Raw genomic sequence first — 21802 nt, forward strand, 5'->3', positions numbered from 1 at the left:
TCCATTAATGGGTTCCCAAAATTGTAATTTACTTTCATCCAATCCTATTTGAGGTGCGTAAGCGCTAATTATGTTGACAACCTCTTTCTCCAACACAAGCTTGATGGATATAATCCTATCACCATATCTTCTAACATCAAACACATCATTCTTTAAATTTTCATCCGCTATTATGCCCACTCTATTATTAATACTTTTATCCTCCATATACCAAAGTTTAAAGTCATCAAGATCCTTAGCTTTTTTACCCTTTCATTTAGTCTCTTTAATATAAGCTATGTTAATCCTTCTTCTCCTAATAAGATCTATCAATTCTAGACTCTTAAGTCTTACCCATTAAAGACCCTATGGTTCAAGATGCTAATCTAGTCCTATGCTTTTGGACTAGCGTCTTTACCCACACTCGTCACACATGGATTCTAGAACCTTATATTTTCAACATTATGCTAGGGTGTCCCCCGTAAGAGATGCACTACACTTTGAAACGGGTGTAGTGAATAGTGAGCAAGGGTTAGCTAGGGCATCCCCTTTAAGCGACAGTTCGTGTTGGTGCTCAGATGCGAGAAAATTTGATCGTGTCGTTAACCGGTAAAAAATAAAACCCAAAATTAATCTAGCAAGTAGCAAGTAAGGGGTCGATCTACGGGGAACTGGAAGGCTAAATTACTAAGATGATTAGATGAAAGTGATGAAAATTAAAGTGCAATAAATCTGATTTTAAACTACGAACGAAAGAAACGAATCTAAGCTAACAACGATATGCAAATACGGGAGAAGACTATCTTTAGGTTCGAATCCCCAATGTGTTGTTATTCAATTCGGTTGCATGCTACGGTTTATTATAACCACAAGCCTAATAACACCACAGAATGTGGGGTTCCTCCTAGGTATGGACTATCTTGACGAGTACTATCGTCCTTTGCTACAGGGCTTAGTACGCTTAGTTTGTTCAGCTATAATCCATCATTGGTACAACCACATAAGAACAAAATACTATTGCTTGAATGAAAAATATTGAATCACAGAAACAAAATTCCTCAACTAAATATATCAATTAAAATCATCCAAATAGGGATGGGGTCTCAACGTTAAGGAATTAAGAATGCAAACCAGAATTTTACATAACAAATACCATCAGTTCATCTACACCTAAAGATGGAAAGAACTTAGCCGATCATGGTGCTAAGAGACAAAGTGTAGCTTGAACTCGCAGGTGAGGATGAAGGTTGGAGAGTAATAATGATGGATGTCGAACTGCAGCCAGCTACTATAAATTTCTTCAACCCTTGCAAAGTACACCGATCACACTAAGCACAAAGAGAAAAATAGAGAGAACAAGAGAGAGAAAGAGAGCACGGTTAGGCGGGAATAGAGAGGAAGCACGGTTAGAGGGAATTAGGTCTCCTTTCTAACGTTTTTACAAAGAATATAAATAGGGGGAGGAAGTACAATTCGGTGGAGGAAGAGAGAGGGTGTGAGAGATGGAGAGAAGAAAGAGAGATGGAGGGATGATGGGAATAGAGTTGTGAGAGAGAAAACAGCCAAGGGAAATTGGGATTTCTTTTTGGGGAAAGTTGGGAAATAGGAGATCGTGGAGTGGTTTTAGAGGAATGGGATTTTAGAGAGCGATAATAGGAGAGATGGGAGAGAGAGATGGGAAGAGAGAGGAAAGTGAGAGATTTGTGAATAGAGGGATTTTAGGAAAGATGGGAACCGTAGTGGGAAGAGATTTGGGAAAAACAAAATAAAATAAAAAAGAAAAAAGAAAAATGAATTGGAAAGTGGATGGGAGAGTCCTTAATCTCTTTTTGAAAATATCTTTCCATAATGGATCCGGATGGACCCAATCCGAGAATTAAAGTTCCTCCAATTAATATTTTGGATGATATGAGCCCAATATCGGATATCTTCTGAAAATTTCTCAATTTTCTGAAATTACGGTTATGCCCTTGGGACCAAATTCAGTGGAGCTAGGTGGGGACCACCCCCGAACTCGAAAATACGAGAGGTCTTCATTGGGCCGGGCTTGTGTAGCATTGAACTTCTCAAGTTAGGCTCTGAAAGTGCACTTGTCATCCAATATTTCCAATATGCCGAAAATACCCCTGTACCCTGAAAATACAGAAAAGTACCCGAACAGCTCCATTCTAAGCAGATAAAAATGCAGAATTAAATGGGATAATTTCACACATAAATGTGCTCATCAAATTCCCCCACACTTAGATTTTGCTAGTCCTCAAGCAAAAAGAAAATAAAGAAAACAAAAACCCTAACTCACTTTTGTAGGAATTATGGTTGCACTTAGCATGCGCAACAAGCCTTTAAACCCCTAGGTTACCCCTAGTGGACGAGTTTTGTCTCGTGAGTATTTGCAAGGAATATACACACAAAATTCATGATTGCAAGTTTAAATTTTGACAATGGGTAATAAGCACACACCAAACCCGAAACTAAGATGTTCTACTTAAGATCAAGAGGACAAAGGTACCCCCACACTTAAGCTCTTATTACCCAATATTGAGTCTAGCAACAGGTATGCATCTTAATTAGGGCATCTCCTCATATTTTTCAAACACCACCTCACTTAAGGTAAGACCAATCATGACATCAAGAGAACCAAGGACTTAGGCTTCGGAGCATTTTTTACCATACAATTACACCAAGGCAATGACATTTCTTTCTTTCTCTTCTCTGTTTTTTTTTTTCAATTCTGAACTCCATTTGTTACTTAACTACTGTTCCTCAAATGCCATGCAGGGTCACTACACAAGACACCCGAGTTACTTGGTAGCTTAGCTTCTTACATATATCCATAAAGATAGTAATGCTAGAATTCCTTTTCAGAAGTTTTATCCCAAGGAGTGTCGATCAAGTCACCTCGCTTCCTGAGGCGGAGTGACTTGTCTAACTCTAAAGAATTCAACTCTTACTTTTATTATCTTCTTCCTTTGTTTTATTTTATTTTTATGTCATGCCAAAACTTGGTCTCAACTCCTAATTAAAAGCTCAAGGAATCACAAGACAGGCGGTCCATCCATTCAGACAAGATGGGGCTCTTATTGTTTGAGTCAAATCTCACCTCAAGATACACACTAACTACCGTCCTTTCAACAGGGTTTCCATTACTTCAGATTAGGGTTCCTAAGTCTCTCTCTCCTGCGTTTCGCATCAAAGTAACAGAGAGATGTAAAACTTACCAAAAGCCAAAAAATAAAAACCTGCCAATCGGTCTCACACCCCCCCCCCACTTAAAATATGCAGTATCCTCAATGCATATAGAAGAATAAAAACAGGGATAAGGGAAGGAGTGTACCAGAAATCAGCAATATACGGCAGAACAATGCATCCAGCCATCAGTAGTAGCTACCTAAAAAAACACAACCAACCACAAGAAAACAAAAGAACTAAAGGAAAATAGTGGGTTGCCTCCCACAGAGCGCTAAGTTTAGAGTCTTCAGCTAGACTCAGAATGACTCATGGAGAGTCAAGGATCACATCATGCAACTCCAATGACTCAATAAGTTGCTCATCAGCAAGACCATCCACATACCGCTGCAGTCTTTGGCCATTGACCTTAAAGGTATGCCCAGTTTGAGGGTTACGAACCTCTACAGCACCATAAGGGGAAACATCCACTACCACAAAGGGGCCATCCCACCGAGATCTAAGCTTCCCAGGGAATAAGCGCAACTTGGAATTGAACAACAACACTCGCTGGTTGGGCTCAAAGGACTTTCGGACTGTATGTTTATCATGAAAAGCTTTAGTCCGGTCCTTATAGAGGTGCGAGTTGTCATAAACATCGTTGCACAATTTTTCCAACTCAGATAACTGGAGATGATGGGTGGAGCCAGCTTCGGACATGTCGAAATTAAAGGTCTTGATAGCCCAAAATGCCCGATGCTCTAACTCAACTGGGAGATGACAGGCTTTACCGAAAACTAATCGATATGGAGACATACTAATAGGAGTTTTATAAGCTGTCCAGTAAGCCCATAAAGCGTCATCTAGGCGAGTAGACCAATCCTTACGGTCAGGTCTAACCGTCTTCTCCAAGATTCGCTTTATCTCTCGGTTAGAAACCTCCACTTGACCAGATGTGTGTGGATGATAGGGGGTAATGACCTTATGAGTGATGGAGTACATTCTCAACAAGGCTCCAACCCTCCAATGCCTGAAATGGGTCCCCCCGTCACTAGTGATAGCCCTAGGGAAATCAAAGCGGCTAAAAATGTGACTCTGAATAAAGGACATAACTACCTTATGGTCATTGGTCTTGGTGGCTTTAGCCTCGACCCATTTGGAAACATAATCGACTGCCACTAGAATGTACTCATGACCCAATGAGGCAGGAAATGGGCCCATAAAATCAATTCCCCAAAAATAAAAAATCTCAACAACTAGAATAGGATGGAGGGGCATCATATCACGTCGAGAAAGATTACCAACCTGTGGGCATCTAACGCAAGTTTTACAGAAAACATGCGCATCCCGAAACAAAGTGGGCCAATAGAAGCTACTTTGCAGCACCTTGGCTGTAGTCTTGTTACCACTGAAGTGTCCCCCACAGGCGAGAGTATGACAGAAAGATAAAATACTCTGGAACTCACTCTCAGGGATACAACGTCTAATGACCTGATCCGAACAGTATCGGAATAACTCAGGATCCTCCCAATAGTAGTACTTAAGCGATGAGAAGAAGCACTCCTTAATTGATGTACCCCAATCAGAAGGTATCTTCCTACTCGCAAAGTAGTTCACAATGTGGGCATACTAATGAGCCGCTTTAGACGATATAGCAAATAACTGCTCATTGGGAAAGGTTTTTCGAACCAACTCAGAGGTGGAAGGATAAAGGGGAATACGAGATAAATGGTCCGCTACAACGTTTTCTCACCCTTTCTTATCTCGAATTTCCAGGTCAAACTCTTGAAGGAGGAGAATCCATCAGATGAGCCTCGGCTTAGCATCACGCTTGGAGAGGAGATGCCGAAGAGCTACATGATCCGAATAGATAATCACCTTCGAGCCCAAAAGATATGATCTAAACTTATCAAGGGCAAAAACTACTGCGAGTAACTCCTTCTCAGTAGTGGTGTAATTTATTTGAGCATCAGAGAGGGTTTTACTAGCATAGTAAATCACAACAGGCTTCCCATCAACCCTTTGGCCTAAAACAGCACCAACAACATAGTCGGGCGCGTCACACATGATCTCAAAGGGGAGAGACCAATCAGGTGACCTCAAATAGTCAAATGGGTCCAGGGAAAGAGCAAGTCCAATCAGGTGACCTCAAATAGTCAACCGAACCCTAAAGATAGTCTTCTCCCGTATTTGCATATCGTTGTTAGCTTAGATTCGTTTCTTTCGTTCGTAGTTTAAAATCAGATTTATTGCACTTTAATTTTCATCACTTTCATCTAACCATCTTAGTAATTTAGCCTTCCAGTTCCCCGTAGATCGACCCCTTACTTGCTCCTTGCTAGATTAATTTAGAGTTTTATTTTTGACCTGTTAATGTATGGGATTGGCTAGGGTTTTTTTTGGTGCCGGCTTCCGACCTGATGCACCAACTATTCTTTATCCAAGCTTGGGACCATCAGCAAAACACTGGTGGAGAGATATTATTGTGCCAAATTTCTGCAAACCAATAGGCTAGATGGCATTTCCAACCCTAGGAGCACACTTGAAATCTCGATATAAATATTACACAGACCTATCTTAATGGGTTCTTATTCATAAATGCATGAGCTAATCATATGTTATTAGTCAATGACAATGAGTGCTTGCCACAAAATCCTTGTAAACTTTTTCTTAAACAAAAGCATGCAAACATTCACAATAACATCCAATGCAAATAAAAACCATTCCCCCATCATCCCCTCCACCACCCCTCCCAAAGAAAAAAAGGTCCAAGCAGCTGTTACCAGGTTCAGTCAATATATTGGGAGGCAAGGAGGAAGGGAGGGATGCAAGAGTACATATTCCTTAACAATGCACCAATTTACCTTGATTTAAATTAGGGTGTTCCTTTTTATGTATGTTGTCAGGCTGTACATTTGGATGCACGAGTAATATTGTCTTTTCTAGGCCCATGTGGAAATACTAACTCTGCATTCCACAGATATAGGGTAGATTTGTTTTTTCCTGAATTAATTTTTTCACCAATCACCCTTTGAGAACTCTTTTCATGCATGATTTGTTTATGATGCTACATTTACAGTTAACTGGAGGAAAAATTGGTGATCGGCTAATGGCAGAGGCCGAGACAAATCTTGCCATAAATGTTCTTCCAGGCTTGTCTGATTCATTCGAAGTTCAAGGGAGAGGCGAACTTCAACTTGGTTTGTTTTTCTTTACTTTTGATTCTTTTTTAACCTCTTAAACTTTGGATAAATTTTGGTGATGCCTTCACATAGGTGGGTTCATATGATGATCTCACTGTCCCTTCGCATTAAATTTTCCTATGAATAAAGTTTCCCATAATTCAGGTATCTTAATTGAGAACATGAGGCGTGAGGGGTTTGAGCTTTCTGTTTCACCGCCTAAAGTAATGTGAGTTTTCTAACCTCCTAGTTGCTTCATGTGTTGTTCCTTTGGTTCTTTCCTATTTATTCCATATTATCAGCTTATTATTGTGTCTAAATTGTGAATACAACTTGAATTTGTTTGTGCAATCGTACATTCATGACTCGTCAGATATATTGAGGAAAGTTAGAGATACAAGATATGCTAAGAGTTTCCTATGGTGTTGTGTATTTGTTGACTCTAGATTAGGGTACAGGTCAGTATGGGGTCATAGTCATAGGATTTTAGTTTTAGGTTTTGTCACGTGGTGCTAAGATTTAGTAGGGATTTAGAGTTTGGATTTCCAGAATGATGTGTTGGCTGTAAAATACTCCTCTTTATCCAAGACCCCCCCATGCAACAGATTTTTAAGATCTTTTGATAAACAGTATGTAATGTTGACTGTTCACAAGAAAAAAAGGGATTGTTCAAGAAATTTGCATCACCTGTTCACTGCTAATTGTTATAGGTTATTTTGGATGAAATGAATAAATTGAATGCATAAACCTCATTAGTAAAGCAAAGCATGCTTGCATAAATTATCATATTCTATTTCTTGTGTGTTTTACCCTCCATCATCAGGTACTTGTCAAATCTAGAATTAAAATTACATCCCCCACCCCTGTACTTTGCCCTAATCACATATTCTTCCCCTCGACTTTGCACAATTACACTTGTATCCCCTATAGTTGCCTCAAAATTACTATTACACCCCTCCCGTTAGCGTCCGTCTGTTAAGTTGTGACGTGGCTTAGTTAAAATTTTTTTTAACAATACTGAAGACTTGAGTCATTTGTTCTTTGAGTGCCCTACCGCTGCTGCTATTTGGAAAGGCATCCTCCTCAAGTGCTGGCCGTTCTGTAGAAGAATTCTCCCCTTCTCTAGAGAGTGGATTTGGGTGGATATGACTTTCGCTGGCTACTCTATTTGTGATGTGGTAGGGAGGCTGGCTTTCTGTGCCACTATCAGCCATATTTGGATGGAGCGTAATATCATGAAATGGACCTCCAATTCTCGTCCTTACCAAAAGATTTGGGATTACATTTCCTTTGAGATTAAAGCAAAGTTATCTCTTGTCCCCCCCTCTAGCTGTTTAGACTCCCCAAGGAACAGGCTCATTGTTGACTCATGGGGCCTCTCTAATGTTTCTTTTGTTTCTTCAGCCTCTCTTAGCTAAGGCTTTGGCTGTTTGTGTTTTTCTTACCCCTAGGGGCCCTCTGTAATTCTTTTCTTCTCTTCGGTAATGATATTATTTATTCACCCCAAAATTTTTTTTTTTTTTAATACCCAAACTAACCCTGGGTCCATGTAACATGACCCCTTTTACCCTCCTTTGTTGTCTTCTTCTTCTTCTTCCTCCTCCTGTAACTCCGCCCCCACCCTGCTGCTGCGCAACCCAACTCCCAAAGTCTGAACCAGAACTACCTCCTCCTGCTTCTTCGTGAAATACGAAAGCATAGACAAATTCCCCAGCAAACCAGTCAACATGGCCTGCATTCAAGAAAACCCACTTTCAGAAAATCCCCTCGATTTTCTGGGATGGAAATATTGCCCCGCCTCACTTCCTGCCTGACATTTTGAGCTTCTGGGTTTGAATCGTTTAATGTGTGTTTTTGTTCTTTTTGTTTATTTTCTGGGGCTTTTTCTTCCTGTTTTTGGGGTTTGGGTACTTGGGACTTGGGAGAGTGCGATGTGGAGGGGAACACACACTGAGTCACTGTTGGTGGGGTTGGGAAATTAGAGGGGTCGATGGGGTTTGTTTCGTTTTCTTTTTGTTGTTTTTTCTTCTTCCTGATTTTCTATCTGCTGCTCTATTCTCTGGGTGTTTCTAGTAAGAGAGCTCTGCTGCAGCTTTTTCCAGACACAAGTCGAATTTTATGGGCAGCAGCGTTGATCGTTGCTTCAATTCCTTTTTTTGGCATTGGAAGCATTAAATACACAGAATTTACTTGCAGCCCTGCAACGCCGCCACCGCAACAGCGCCCCCCTCTTTTGCAACCAGTCAACATGCCCTGCAGTCAAGAAAACCCACTTTGCAGAAAATCCCAACTTTCTGAAAAACCACTTTCAGAAAATCCCTCTACCTTCATTTTCGCCGGAGATACCTTAAGCTCACTGGAGATGAAGACCAGTGATCGTTTCCTCTGTTATGGGTGTTTTAGGTTGAAGATGAAGGAAAGTGTAGCATTGTAATTTTATTTCTGATGTTTTACTACAAGGGTAAAATAGTCTTTTCCAACTAATAACTAACAGCAGGCTAACACCGTAAGCTAGAGGGGGTCTGGGTGTAATTGGGCAAAGTCGAGGGGAGGAATATTTAATTGGAGCAAAATACAGGAGAGGGTGATGTAATTTTCCCTATTATATTTCATTTTCCTTTTAATTTGTTTTACTTGATAATATGTGTAAAATCTATTACATATATGTCTCTATTCAGCTATGATGACAAAAAAATGGAACCTGAAACAACTTAGTTGATTTCACGTAGTTTAAATGAGACATTGCTGATTGATTGATCTCTTGATATAAACTTTTTGCTTGCATGTTTATGCAATTCTTGTATTTAATGAATTCTTTTTTGAAGCTTAAATGAGTTAATCTTCAACATTGGAGCAGGTATAAAATTGAGAAAGGTGAAAAGCTTGAGCCATTGGAAGAAGTGACAATTGAGGTAAGTTTCAAATTTCAGCCTATCTTCTTCTTTGCTTTCTTTGTGTAAGCCTTTGTTGTTTTCTTACTATAAATAGATGTATTACAGGTAAATGAAGAGCATGTGGGACTTGTTATGGAAGCTCTATCTCATAGAAAAGCAGATGTTGTCGACATGGGTCCTGTTCCAGGGCATGTTGGCAGGACTAGAATGTCTTTGACTTGTCCATCAAGGTTGGCCATGTGGTTCTCTTTCTCTCTCTCTCTCTCTCTCTCTCTGTGCCATATCCAGTGCCAAATTATTTCTTATTCATTGATCTCATGCTTTTCTTGTTTGCAAGGAATTAGCTGTGTTAGAGAAGCCGAGCTCGTTCTTTCTTCCTTCTATGCAACTTAGAACACTTGTTTCCTGGTCCTCTTTGATTGAGACCTTATTTCTCACTACTGTTAGATATTTTAGCTATTCTATTTCTTGGTGTTAGCTCCTTATGACTAATAGGGGAACAAGTGATGCAATTGCATTAGACTATGAGATCCCATATGGAGGCCCAGGTATAAACTTGGGAGGCTCTGGAGGCTCTGATGCTGTATCACTTAACTGGTTGGACCAGCATGATAGGCTTTGAAGACCCAAACCCAGACAGAACCGGTCCAACCTGGGATTTTGGTCCAACAAGGGTTGGAAGTAATTAGTTTAGTAGTTATTTATTTAAAGTCTTTTATTTGTTTTAGGTTGAATATGTAGGAGTTAGAGTTTGAATTGCAAGTTTTTATTTTTAGTTTCATAGTCTAACTAGGAGTCTTGTTATTTCTCTCTTTAAATATTTGCATGTACCAAACAATGGACACAGTGAATTGAATAGAAGTTTATTGGGTTTAGTCTGTGAGAGTATGTTTGTGTGATCTTGTTGCCCTCCCCCTGCAACTTATCCCTTCTCCTATCCAGCCCTCCACCAAGTTGGTATTAGAGCCAAAGATTCCTATCTTCCTCCCTGTCAATCTCTCTCATCTCATTCTCCTCCTTCCCTGTTCTCTCTTTCCTGTTACTGTTCTGCAGTACAGTGAAAAAAAAAAATCCGCCGCAGCCCCCCATCTCCCCAATTCCTTCCCGAGTCCCGACTAACAATAGCCTATTCTCCCTTCATTACCCCCGCTGGAAGCTTGTAACAGCAAACAAACAAATGAAAACCTAACAGTTGAGGAATTTGTTGCTAGATTCTATTATTACGCCACTCAATCTGATTTTGAGGGGGGTGAAGAAGTATTGGTGGCACAGTTTCGCAATGGTTTGCACCCTTAGATCAGTGCTGCACTCGCATCCAGTTGATTGCCTACAATGGAAGATGTTATACAGGTTGCATATCAAGCAGAAGAAAGTCTGAGATGGTCATACACTTGAAGGAATTTTCCAGACACTTTTCCTATGAATAACAATTATAGTTAGCAGCAGTCTTCCCCCTAGGAAAAGCCATTCAACAGACCACAGGCTATTGTTTCATCTATGGCATCCTCACGGCCTAACCGGCCATATTCTCCACCTCGGCGTGATTCTAACATGGTACCTTCACGCCCTAGCAGACCCTATTCTCCGCCTCGGCGTGGTTCCGATAGACCTCCTATGATGCAGAAGGCTGCCCATCAGTGTTTCACGTGCAAAGGATACAGACATTTCAGTTCTCATTGCCCCAACCGGTTGGTATCTTATGTTGATAAGGATTCTTTTGTACCTTGTGGCCCAGAATAATACCTTGGTGTTGAGACGGTTGATTTACCACTAGAATGTGAACCAGGTGAAGTCAACGCCGATGACAGTGATGAGGGGCGACATCCTTCTTATGTTCTTTGTCCTTTTTTGACTATCCACAAAGTCACTAAGGATGAAGATTGGTGCCGCAGCAGTATCTTTTAGTCTTGTGTGCAATGCAACGACCAGTTATGTAGTCTAGTGATTGATGAAGGTCGTTGCACTAATGTTGTCTGTCTCTCTGAAGATGTTGTTCATAAACTGGGATTGCAGACAGAGCCATATCCACCCCCCAAAAAAGTTGTATAGATGAACAACACTAATCTCAAGGTTATAGATAAGTGTTTACTCACCTACTCTATTGGTGGATTCGTGGATACACTACTGTGTGACGTCCTCCCTCAGAAGGTCTATCATATTCTTCATGGTCGACTGTGGTTCTTTGATAAGAAGGCACATGATTGAGAGTATGCAAATACCTACTCCTTCAAGCACGACAACAAAACCGTTAAGTTTCTTCCCGCTAAGGATCTCCTTTACATTAAATTCAAGAAAGTAGCGGGATTTTTCCTCCTCTAGCATGTTGCTTCAGACAGCCTCCTTGGTCCTTTTCCAAACTTGACGGAGTCGAGTTTTTTTAGAGGATGAGAATTGATGCAGTATCATTTAACTGGTTGGACCAGCATGATAGGCTTTGGAGACCCAAACCCAGATGGAACCAGTCCATCCCAGGATTTTGTTTCAACAAGGGTTGGAAGTAATTAGTTTATTAGTTATTTATTTTGTGTCTTTTATTTGTTTTAGGTTAAATACGTAGGAGAGTTTAAATCTCAAGTTGTTATTTCAGTTTCATAGTCTAATTAGGAGTCTTGTTATTTCTCTCTTTAAAGTTTAAATACTTGCATGTACCCAACAATGGACACAGTGAATTGAATAGAAGTTTATTGGGTTTACTCTGTGAGAGTGTGTGATTGTGTGATCTCTTTCCCCCCCCCCCCCCCTGCAACTTTTCCCTTCTCCTATCCGGCCCTCCACCAGGCTCAGAAGGTGCTGGTGGTAGTCCAATGGGCTGAAATCGAGTTTTAGGTAATTATGATATAGGTTGAACTTTTTTTATTTTATTGGTTTCACCATAATGGGCCTCATTTGTAAGCACATAAAATGGGGGTGAAGTAAGTTCACGAGATTACTGTCGTAAGTTAAGTGTTGGTTGGATTAGGATACAGGATACTTATTAGTATGTACAGAGTTTTGTTTTGAGTCTATGTAATTTAGTGTGAAAGAATAATTAGGAATCCTTTTATGATTGGAATTAGGAATTTCAAAAGACTATGTGTGTGTATACACACACACACACACACACACACACACACACACACACACACACATCTATTAAGGATGATTTGAATAATAGAATTGAAGTTTTTTAAGAGTTTTTGAGCTGTAGAGCTCTGCAGTCATGGGTGAAGGCTCTTCTTCTGGCCTATTGCTTTCTTCTTTTGATAGTTATTCTAATACAAATCAGATTGTATCTCTTTTATTCTACCACTCTTATTCTCTTATTTATTCTTACTTATTTTGATCTGCCGTACCCCTGTTCTAGATCAATTTTTTGATTGCATTCTTCAATCTCTCTCTAGTTACTGGACTGTTTCACTTCAAATTTCACATACTAGTTTCTGATTTCACTCTCTGAATTTCTGAATCTGTTTACTATAGAATTCTGATTGATATTGCTGTTCTAATTCTGCTATTAGTTTTCTAGTAGCACTAGGACTTCTCTGCAGATCCCTATTCTGTCAAATTCTGCAGGCTTATTCTTCTATTAGAATTGATCAATGGACCAGGTTTCTAGACCATTCTGAATATTTTGTTCTGAGATATACACTATTTTGTTTGCTATGTTTCTACTCTATTATGTGATCCTGTTAAGTGCTAGTCTCTTGCTGGATTTCTGGTTTTAGATTGGCCTACATTAACGCATTTCCCCTCTTTATTTTTCCAATGGTATAGAAGCTCTCGTGTGCTACAAGCTCAGTCTTTAACAGAGGAGCTATAAAATTTACCCACTCAATAGGTGGATCTTTTCTTGGTCTTTGAAGTTTCTCTGATTCCGCTGCTCCTAAATACCACTTTGGCATAATCTAATCATATTTGAAACAATTTTATCTCCATTATTGAAAGGATAGGGAAATATCAAAAGTTACTAACAGTAGCACCCCAACTAATTGTGAGAAAACTAAATTTTGCACAATGTCCAATGAATTTGATGAGGCTAGGCTGAAACATACAACACCAGCAAACCTACAAAAACCAGAATCGCAGTGAATCAGAAAACTATGAATATGGCAGAAACTAAATTTGGTGAACTTGCAAACCACAAATCTGATGGATCTGAAACTAACATATATTAAAGGTCCTAATGGGGTGAGTACGTGCTTAAAATATCAAAGAAACCTAATGGTTAGATCAGAAGAAACACGCATGGACAGAAAGAAAGTAGAGAGAAAATAGAAAATACAAAGTTAGGAGAATGAACATAACTCATAATCTACCAGTCTGATGGACATCAAACTTGGGTGGAGTGGAGTAGTGGAGTAAGGAATAACATAATCAAATCTCAGCCCAATCGGATGGTTAGATAATCAGAAATCAATGACTGAAGTTCAGACCCTAATGCTATCAAATACCGCTGTCGCAAACCTGTAACAACTAACAACACTAAAAAATAATAGAAGATAAAGAGAACTTGGAGAGCAATAGTAAAGGATTAACTAAGCACAAAAGGTCAGGAATCACCTAATAGAAGGCCACAATGGTTCACCACCTTGGCTGTCACTGATTAGGTGATTCCTGCGGTTGGGCTTCACCATCCTTCCTCCAATGCTTCAACATCTTGGCTGTCACTGATTCACCACAGTTCACACACTCACATGGAGCTAGTTTTTCAAAACATCAAATCATGGGCTAGTTTGCCCCATTTCCTTTATTTATAATAGTCAATGAATTGAGTACAAGAAAAGAAACCCCTATGTGGACAGAAGAGAGGTAGTTTAAAGCAGAAAGTAGAAAGCCGAGCAGAGGGATGGAAGGAGGATGGAAGGTTTAATCTACGAGCCTCTTGCACTGAACTGCCCCATTTACTAGTAAGGGCCAACTTGACTGTGGGGGACTACTTGCTGCCAAGCAAACTCTAGAAAGGATCCTTAGCTATTACAAGGAAAATAGAAAGCAAATAAAATAGAAGCTTCTACTTAGTATAGCTTAATCATTAAGTAGCTTATTACTTGAAAATAGAAACTAGATATTTAGAACATCCAAAAGATATTGTGCAGCTCCAAAACTCCTCCCACGCAAGGGCCTATGAGGCCCATAGAATCTTCATACATCTTTTGTTGCAAAATCAAATAACCAGAATCTATGAAGAAGAAGAGAAAGAGGACAATTTTGATGGAGAGAAGAGAATCCCTAGAGCCACTTTAGAGGACAATAATGATGGAGAGAAGAGAATCCCTAGAGCCACTTTAGGGTTCGGAATCATCCTATCATGGCTCAGGCTAAAGATTTATATTGTCATTAAAGGTAGAGTCAAATAAGGAGTTAATTACATAAAGACCCAAAGACAAAGAAAGACATAACACTAACTAACTCTACTAGACCAACTCTAACCAAACACTACTAGTTAATAAGACTAGTTACGATATAACAAGGAAAGTGGGGACTCCCCCTCACATTATATATATATATAACCCTAATATTCTCTGGGACCTGGGCCAGCCCCTAGAAGTTTTATTAAAAAATAGCTTAAAAATCGATTACACAGGGGGGACATAACCCGCCTAACCCCAAACCTACAAGAAAAACAATATAATTCTCTCACACAAGACACCCTGGACAACACAAGGCCAAAAACAAGAATTACATTCTAAACACTGGCAAGCCAGCTTTATCCTCAAGAATGATGCGTCGAAGATCTGCCGATAAATTCTGCTCAGAAAAGTAAGTTTTATTATTAGTCTCTGCGCAGTCCAAGTTAGCTAACCAGTCTGCTGCCTGATTACCTGTGTACAAAAAAGATGTAACCGCTCTTAAAGAACCGCAAAGGGAGATGACCTCTTGAAATCAATACCAGCAACTCCACAGAAAGCATTTTTTCTGGACAATAAAATTCACAATCATGGTGGAGTCAGATAGTTCCACTGCGAATCCTTAACATATTCTAGCAAATCCTTCTCCATGCGGGAGTCTATGAGGCCCAGAAAATCAGTTAAAATATCTCCTTCTCCAGCTGCTGATTAATGACTACATAGGGGCAGAACATAGGCTTGAAGATGGGCTTAGGTATAACCAATATATGGGCCCAAGTATAGGCCTGCCTATGACTTAAGTTGATGGCCAGACAAGGGGACTTGGTTGTGCTGGTTATAACTTAAACCAACAGGACTAGTTAGAGGCCTGTTTAAACTCGCTTTGCACTGCATCAGAATTGCTTTGCATTCTCTGTCCTCCTCACCTTACACATATATTCCACGTACAAAGCTGGCTTTTCCATGTTATCTCTAATGTATACTAGTCCGAACCAGAAATCCAGCAAGAGAGTAGCAAGATCATAGAATAGAGAAGAAAGGACCAGAAATAGGAGAATGTTTGTGAGTTGAAACAGAATATTGAGAATGGCCTAAAAATCTAGTCAAGTGGTCTATCCTAACAGTAGATTATACCGGCAGAATTAGAAGAAATTCTGATAACTGAGTATGGAGTTACAGTGAAGTCCTAATGCCACTAGAAAACAAGTAGTAGAAGCAGAACACTTCTTTTCAACCAGAATTTTTTTGAAGAAAAATCTGAACTTAAGAGAGAACAAGAACAGAAACTAGTATGTGAAACTTGAAGTAATTCAGACCCATATCGAGAGAGTTATGAGAGTAGAAAGCAATCTGTAATATGTAATGTAACAGGGGTGTCACAGGTATTAGAAAGTTGGAATAACCGAATAAGCTAACCTGTAGTTTGTAGAATAAGAGATAACAGGACAGGAATCCGCCTGCTGTGGTTTTGGAATCCATCAAAACTGAGAATCCTCCTAAGTTCAACCTGAGAATCCACTAAGAAAATAGGACTGAATCCATGGTACTCGAAGAAAACTTCAATAATATTACTCATAAATTTTGTGTATAAGGCCATAGACATTGGCTCTCTAACATTCCTAAGTGATTCAAAATTTGAACTATTACTTGGAATAATCAAAACAGATGTATTTGCTTTTACCCATATTATAGGCCCATTGAAGCCCATTACAATGAAATTGAAAACCCCTGGGTGATGCAGATTCATCGCCAAAATAAACTTGTTTTATTAAGAATAAGTCTAGGGTTGGGTTATATACATGTTGGGCCTTTGATCCCATGCATTTTCTATGTAATAGGCCACTTTTATGGGCCTAAAATATGGGTAATTAGGTTGCATACGGGATTAGCTGTTTTAATTCCTTAGTTTTATTTTTATGTAATTAGTGGTCATGTGATCACTTAAGTGATCATGTGACTTAGTTAAGTGGTCATGTGACTCTATAAGTCCAGCCATGTTTTGAGTCTATTTCCTTTGTTATTTCACTTTCCTAGTCAGTTTAGATTACCTAATAGGTTAAGGATTGGGTTAGGCCTTTCTTTTTTTAGTGTAGCAGTCTATTTTTGAGTCTTTTATATAAGGTTGTAAGAGGGGGGGGGTTAAGTATTGAACATAAATTTTGATATTGGTGAAAAGCTTGTGTTGCTCTTCTTCTCCATTGAAAATTTTTGTCTTGTGTTTGATCAAAGGCTGGTGTGATTGGTGTTTGATCCGATTGACACTTGCGGTGGGAAGCCCGGGTGGTTCATTGGTGGGATTGGTGTTTGATCCAATCGACACGTTCCAGTGTGATGCCCGGGTAGTTCTTTTGAAGATCTCCTTCAAGTTCTAGTAAAAGATTCAATTTCTATTCAAGTTTCTCAATCAAACAAGCTGCTGCCAAGGGTATTTTGCAACAGCAGTAAGTTTGATTAATCACAATCCTAACCTTTCTTCTTCTAATCCTCTAAACCACCAAACCCTAACATCCCTCCATCTCTGAACATTATTCCCATAACCACAATTTCTGCCCAGACTAAACCAGCCAGCAAAATCCCTCCTTTCTTAGATCAAACTCTCCACCCTTGCCCCTATAGCACTCGATCCAAACCCTAGCCCCAAACCCTCATTCTAAACCCTAGATTCCCCTATTTTACACTTTTCAAGAACCCGAAACCCTAACCCTAAGTTGCTGTTAATTCAAATCAGCATACTTCCCTCCATTAAAACTTCCCTCCCTAGTCAACTTGACGTAACCCACACATCAAATCCTCACCCTAACCAAACCCTAACTCTAATTTCACCAAAAACCTATTTTTGACATAGCAGATTCACCTTTTCATAACAGATCCTGGTTTACTGGCTCCTAGTTGGTCTTCTACCAATCTAGGACAATATTACTACCGAAGGCCCAACATGTATAAAGCCATAGTTGTCAAGGTGCCTAAGCAACCCAAGGAAGTGGAGGTGCGTTTAGGTGCCCTAGTGATGTAGTACTCTAATTGAGTAATCAAAACAGTACCAAAACAGAATCTTTCCTCAGAGAATAAAATTCAGATTAGGGAGAATGTTAATAGAGAGAAATTAGATGGTCAGATCACAATAGTACTCAGGTCAAGTTCTGTTCTATGAGTGAAGAACCTTTTCTGAAAATCTGAGATCAATCCAATGGACAGATCTGAAATAATGAACCGGTCCTTGTAGCACTAGGAAAAGGGTATTTCAGTCAAATCATGAATCAGACTAATAAACTGAAAACATAATATTAATTACCAATTGAATCTGATATATGATAGAATTATGCAGCAACAACAACCCAACAGAATGATAAAATCAAATCGGTAATCAGAATGGCAGAAATCGAGAATCTGGGAATAAAGGGCAGAATTGGAGTAATGAAATTATCTCTAGATTTCGTTTCTAGCCCTATTATTGATTTGTGTATGCCAATATTGTTCAACTGCATTATCTAAAATTTAAACCCGAAACCCTAACCCTAACCCTAACCTTGCTGCCAATTCTAATGAAAAGGCCTAGACTTGTTAAAACTTAACAAGACTTAAAAAAGAAGACTCCCCTACATCAACTTAGCATAACCCTACCTTCAAACCCTAGGTCCCATTAAACCCTAACCCTAATTTGACAAAAATCACCTATTTTGGCCTAACCGAACTACATGTTCATTTCAGATCCTGATTGTCTGGCTTCTAGTTGGTCTCCTACCAAACTAGAACTACATTAAATGTTCACATAGAAAACCTTTTTCCACATAGAGCAAAATGGGTGTGTGACAATTACTATATGCATTACTTGTATGCCACTTACATTTCTCCTGCTCCCTCAAGTATTTGCTTTAATACTCATGGATGTTAACCATAACTGGACTATAGTAACAACCTTAATTTTAGTATAACTGTATTGTATTTGAAATCCTTGAAAAACCTGATTGGTTCCTGATGCTTATGCCTATTATGCTATTTGCTGTTTAATTCCATAGAAGGAATGTTGAAAAAATTATCTAGTAAATAAACAATGAAGTAAATGTTGCTTGAAAAATTGGATAGAAAATCACTAAATATGTTGTATCAACTAGATGCATTTGTGTAATAAAAACAAAAAAGTTGCATTTGTGTTCTAGTTGTTATTCTTTCCTGAAAATTTTTATTTGTTAATGGAGCAAAATTAGTTGGTTTGTTCTGGTAATGTATTTGACTTCAACTAAAATAATATTTTCACTTTGATTCTTTTTCAGGGGCCTGGTTGGGTATAGGAGTGTGTTTAGTAGTGACACACGTGGCTCTGGGTTCATGCACCGAGCTTTCCTGAGTAAGTATCGTGGTTTCGGATCCTCTGATTCTCTTTTAATACCTTCTTCTATTTATTGTAGTATACTGCTTCAACTTGTGTAGAACTAGCTCATGCACTCCAACATAAAATTTGCATTAGGCTGGCATTTTTTATCTTGGTTTTTATTGGGACAGCTGAACCGGAGTCGGAATAGGCTCAATTATAGATTATGGTGTCTGGCAACCTGAGCTAAACTGAGATTGGCAGTTCCTTTTTCACCTCTTCTTTTGAAAGTTAAAGTGTTTCTTCCATTTAATAAGCAATTGAAAGTCTATAAGAGTAGTGCACAAGCTATACAACTATATGCCCGGAGCTTTCTAGGAGCCAGTGGTCTAACCCAGTTTGACTGTTTTCCTTTGACCAAAACTGATGAACCAAGAAAGTGGTTCAACCAAATGGTTTAATCACTTTTCCTAAATCTGGTCGCCCACCCCCTATTAGGGGCTGAAACATAGTTGTCAATGGTCGTTTTTTTGGTGTCACCTTGCGTACAGGCCCCCTCCAACGCCTTGGATCGCCTAGACTCCGTGACAACTGTGAGCTGGAATGATGTAACAGTTGACTTCAAAGGCTTTTGTTTAGGAAACAGATAATACTGATATAAAATCTTCTTCCAGTAACAGTTGCATCCACTTTCTCTAAATGGCACTGAGCACAAAATGGTTGATTGTTGATTATAGGCTAGCCGAAAAAAATTCTTTTTTGTTTTTCTGATTTCTTGAACTTTTTCTTCTTGTGCTTTGGCTTTCAGTTTCCTATGATTAGATTTTTTCTACATGGGTGATATTGGTTACTGGGCTTTGTGATTTCATGTCCAGTGGTTGGATCCATTGCTCTACAGAATCCTTGCTTCGCCAATAAACTGCAACCATACTGATCTCCAAGACTTTTCCGACCATGAAAACATGCTCTTGTTGGTGCAATCCCAGGTTGGAATAACCTTATTGGGTTGCTTGTGGGTCCACCCAAGTGTGTAATAATCAAATATTTAATAATAATGGCAAATCTGTAATTAAACTGAAGTTGCAAAGAAGAGATTGTATTGTTGTAATTTGATAGAATCAACTATAAAAGAAGGAAGCAAGAGAATGGAGAATAACGTGTTAATGGGAAGGGTATTCTTGGGATTGGAGCATTTAGAGTGAGGGATAAAAGAATAATATCAGAAAATAAGGGGTTTTGTGTAAATAAAATTAGTTGTCCTTACTTGTAATTTCAAGTACCCGTGTCTTCTTCTACCTTCGATAAAGAATAGAAAACCCAGAATTCGAAAACGGAAAACCAGCAAGTTTGATGGAGAGAACTCCTTCTGTAACTGTCGGATGAGCCTGAAATTTCAGGCATAGACTCACCACTCCAGATTCTAATGATTCCACACAAGCAGCACTCCAAATAGAAGAGCGGAGATTAAAGAAAAATCCTGCAACTCTGATCTGGCAATAAGGCAGAAATCAGATCTGGTTATGGTCTCGATTCTCACAGTGATGGAAGCACTTGGAGCCAAAGTTCTAGGGGTTTGAATCACCTGGAGACAGGCTTCCTTCGACCCAAATCTCAGAGCTGTTCGGTAAAGATTAATGGTCAGCAAGCCCCTTCTTGATTTTGGTAGTACCGCCCAGCAGAGAAAAAACCCAGTAACCAATGATAAAATCGTGAACAGGGGAAGTAGCAGATGAGGGTAAATATAAGAACAGAAGAGAAGATCAGAGGAGGAGGTACGCACAGCTCATGGCAGCCATCAGCCTAACCCAAATAAAATTTCATTTCAATTCTCTGTTTCTAATCGTTGGGTGCAGCCAAGTATTTAAAGGAAATCAACTCCTAATTCTAATTCTATTTTGAAACTAAAATAGAGTTTGACTCTATATGGGACTTCAAACTGAATAAACTTCGACTCAACTCTACTTCTATCTACGGCTGAAATAAATAAAAGAAAAGAAATAAAATAATTTCTAATTTATCCAACGCCTAGCTGCATCACTTGTTGAAACTACTCTAGAACCTATAGGAGAACCCTGAAATATTTAATGATGTAACGCGTATACCTTAATTGGATGATTGGCAAAGAGCAATGGGTTGTTTGCATTTGTGAAACTTGAAACAATCAGATCATCCTACAGTCATACTAGAAGCTTTGGGGCAGGGACTGGAATGACATTTCTACTTGATCTTTCTAGGGTCTGGGAGCCTAGGTTCCAATTGTTGTAGCATTCCTCTTATGAATTGTGTTAGGTGATAAAATTCTTACCATTCATTATCTTTTTGTTGGGATTATTACATCAATGGATTTCAGTAGTAGGAAACCTTGTGGAGATAAGAAGAATATTCTTTCCCCAAATACTGAATGGGTATGAGCTATTTAGGGGTAAATGGGGAAGGGTATATATTGAATTTAAATGATTTGTCCCTGGTTGTGAGGGTGTGTTTACTGAGGTTACTATAGATATTGGGCATTTAGAAATTGGTGTCTGCAATTTTGTCTACAAAGGCCCAGCTCAAGGTGATAGAACCAAATGGTGGATGGTTCCTCTCCATTTTACCTTTGAAACTAGAGGAATGGTGCTAAAGGAGTAGGCAAAGTTGTCACTGACAATTGTTCCTTGGAAATTGGAATGTTACAAAGATTGGAGCACATAAGGAATAATAGACTTATCAATTATATGATCCTCTGTTTAATTGAGTAATTTTTGTTTTTTGAAGAAAAGAAGAGAGGCTGCATACTCACTACCCATAGTTATGTCTTATATGTACCAAGGTTCAAAAACTCGTCTCAACTTGGTGTCTCGACGAGGTTGAGATGACCGAGATCTCGGTGAGTTATTGTAATTTTTTTTTTCCGGTATGATGCTTCGGTGGGCAAACATATTTAAATCTTCAAATTGTAAAAAA

General features: G+C 39.1%; 1 protein-coding gene across 1 annotated transcript in view; it reads left to right on the forward strand.

Moving 5' to 3' along the window:
* The window catches only part of LOC122640263 (50S ribosomal subunit assembly factor BipA), a 39602-nt gene that overhangs the window by 5770 nt on the left and 12030 nt on the right, over positions 1–21802 (forward strand). Inside the window, exons 2-6 of the mRNA XM_043833413.1 lie at positions 6224–6344; positions 6492–6555; positions 9184–9238; positions 9326–9450; positions 18819–18892. Of these exons, the coding sequence (XP_043689348.1) occupies positions 6254–6344; positions 6492–6555; positions 9184–9238; positions 9326–9450; positions 18819–18892 (409 nt within the window). The 5' untranslated portion in view covers positions 6224–6253. The remainder of the gene's footprint in view (positions 1–6223; positions 6345–6491; positions 6556–9183; positions 9239–9325; positions 9451–18818; positions 18893–21802) is intronic.

This window comes from Telopea speciosissima, chromosome 9 (assembly GCF_018873765.1).
Source record: "Telopea speciosissima isolate NSW1024214 ecotype Mountain lineage chromosome 9, Tspe_v1, whole genome shotgun sequence".
Lineage (NCBI taxonomy): Eukaryota > Viridiplantae > Streptophyta > Magnoliopsida > Proteales > Proteaceae > Telopea > Telopea speciosissima.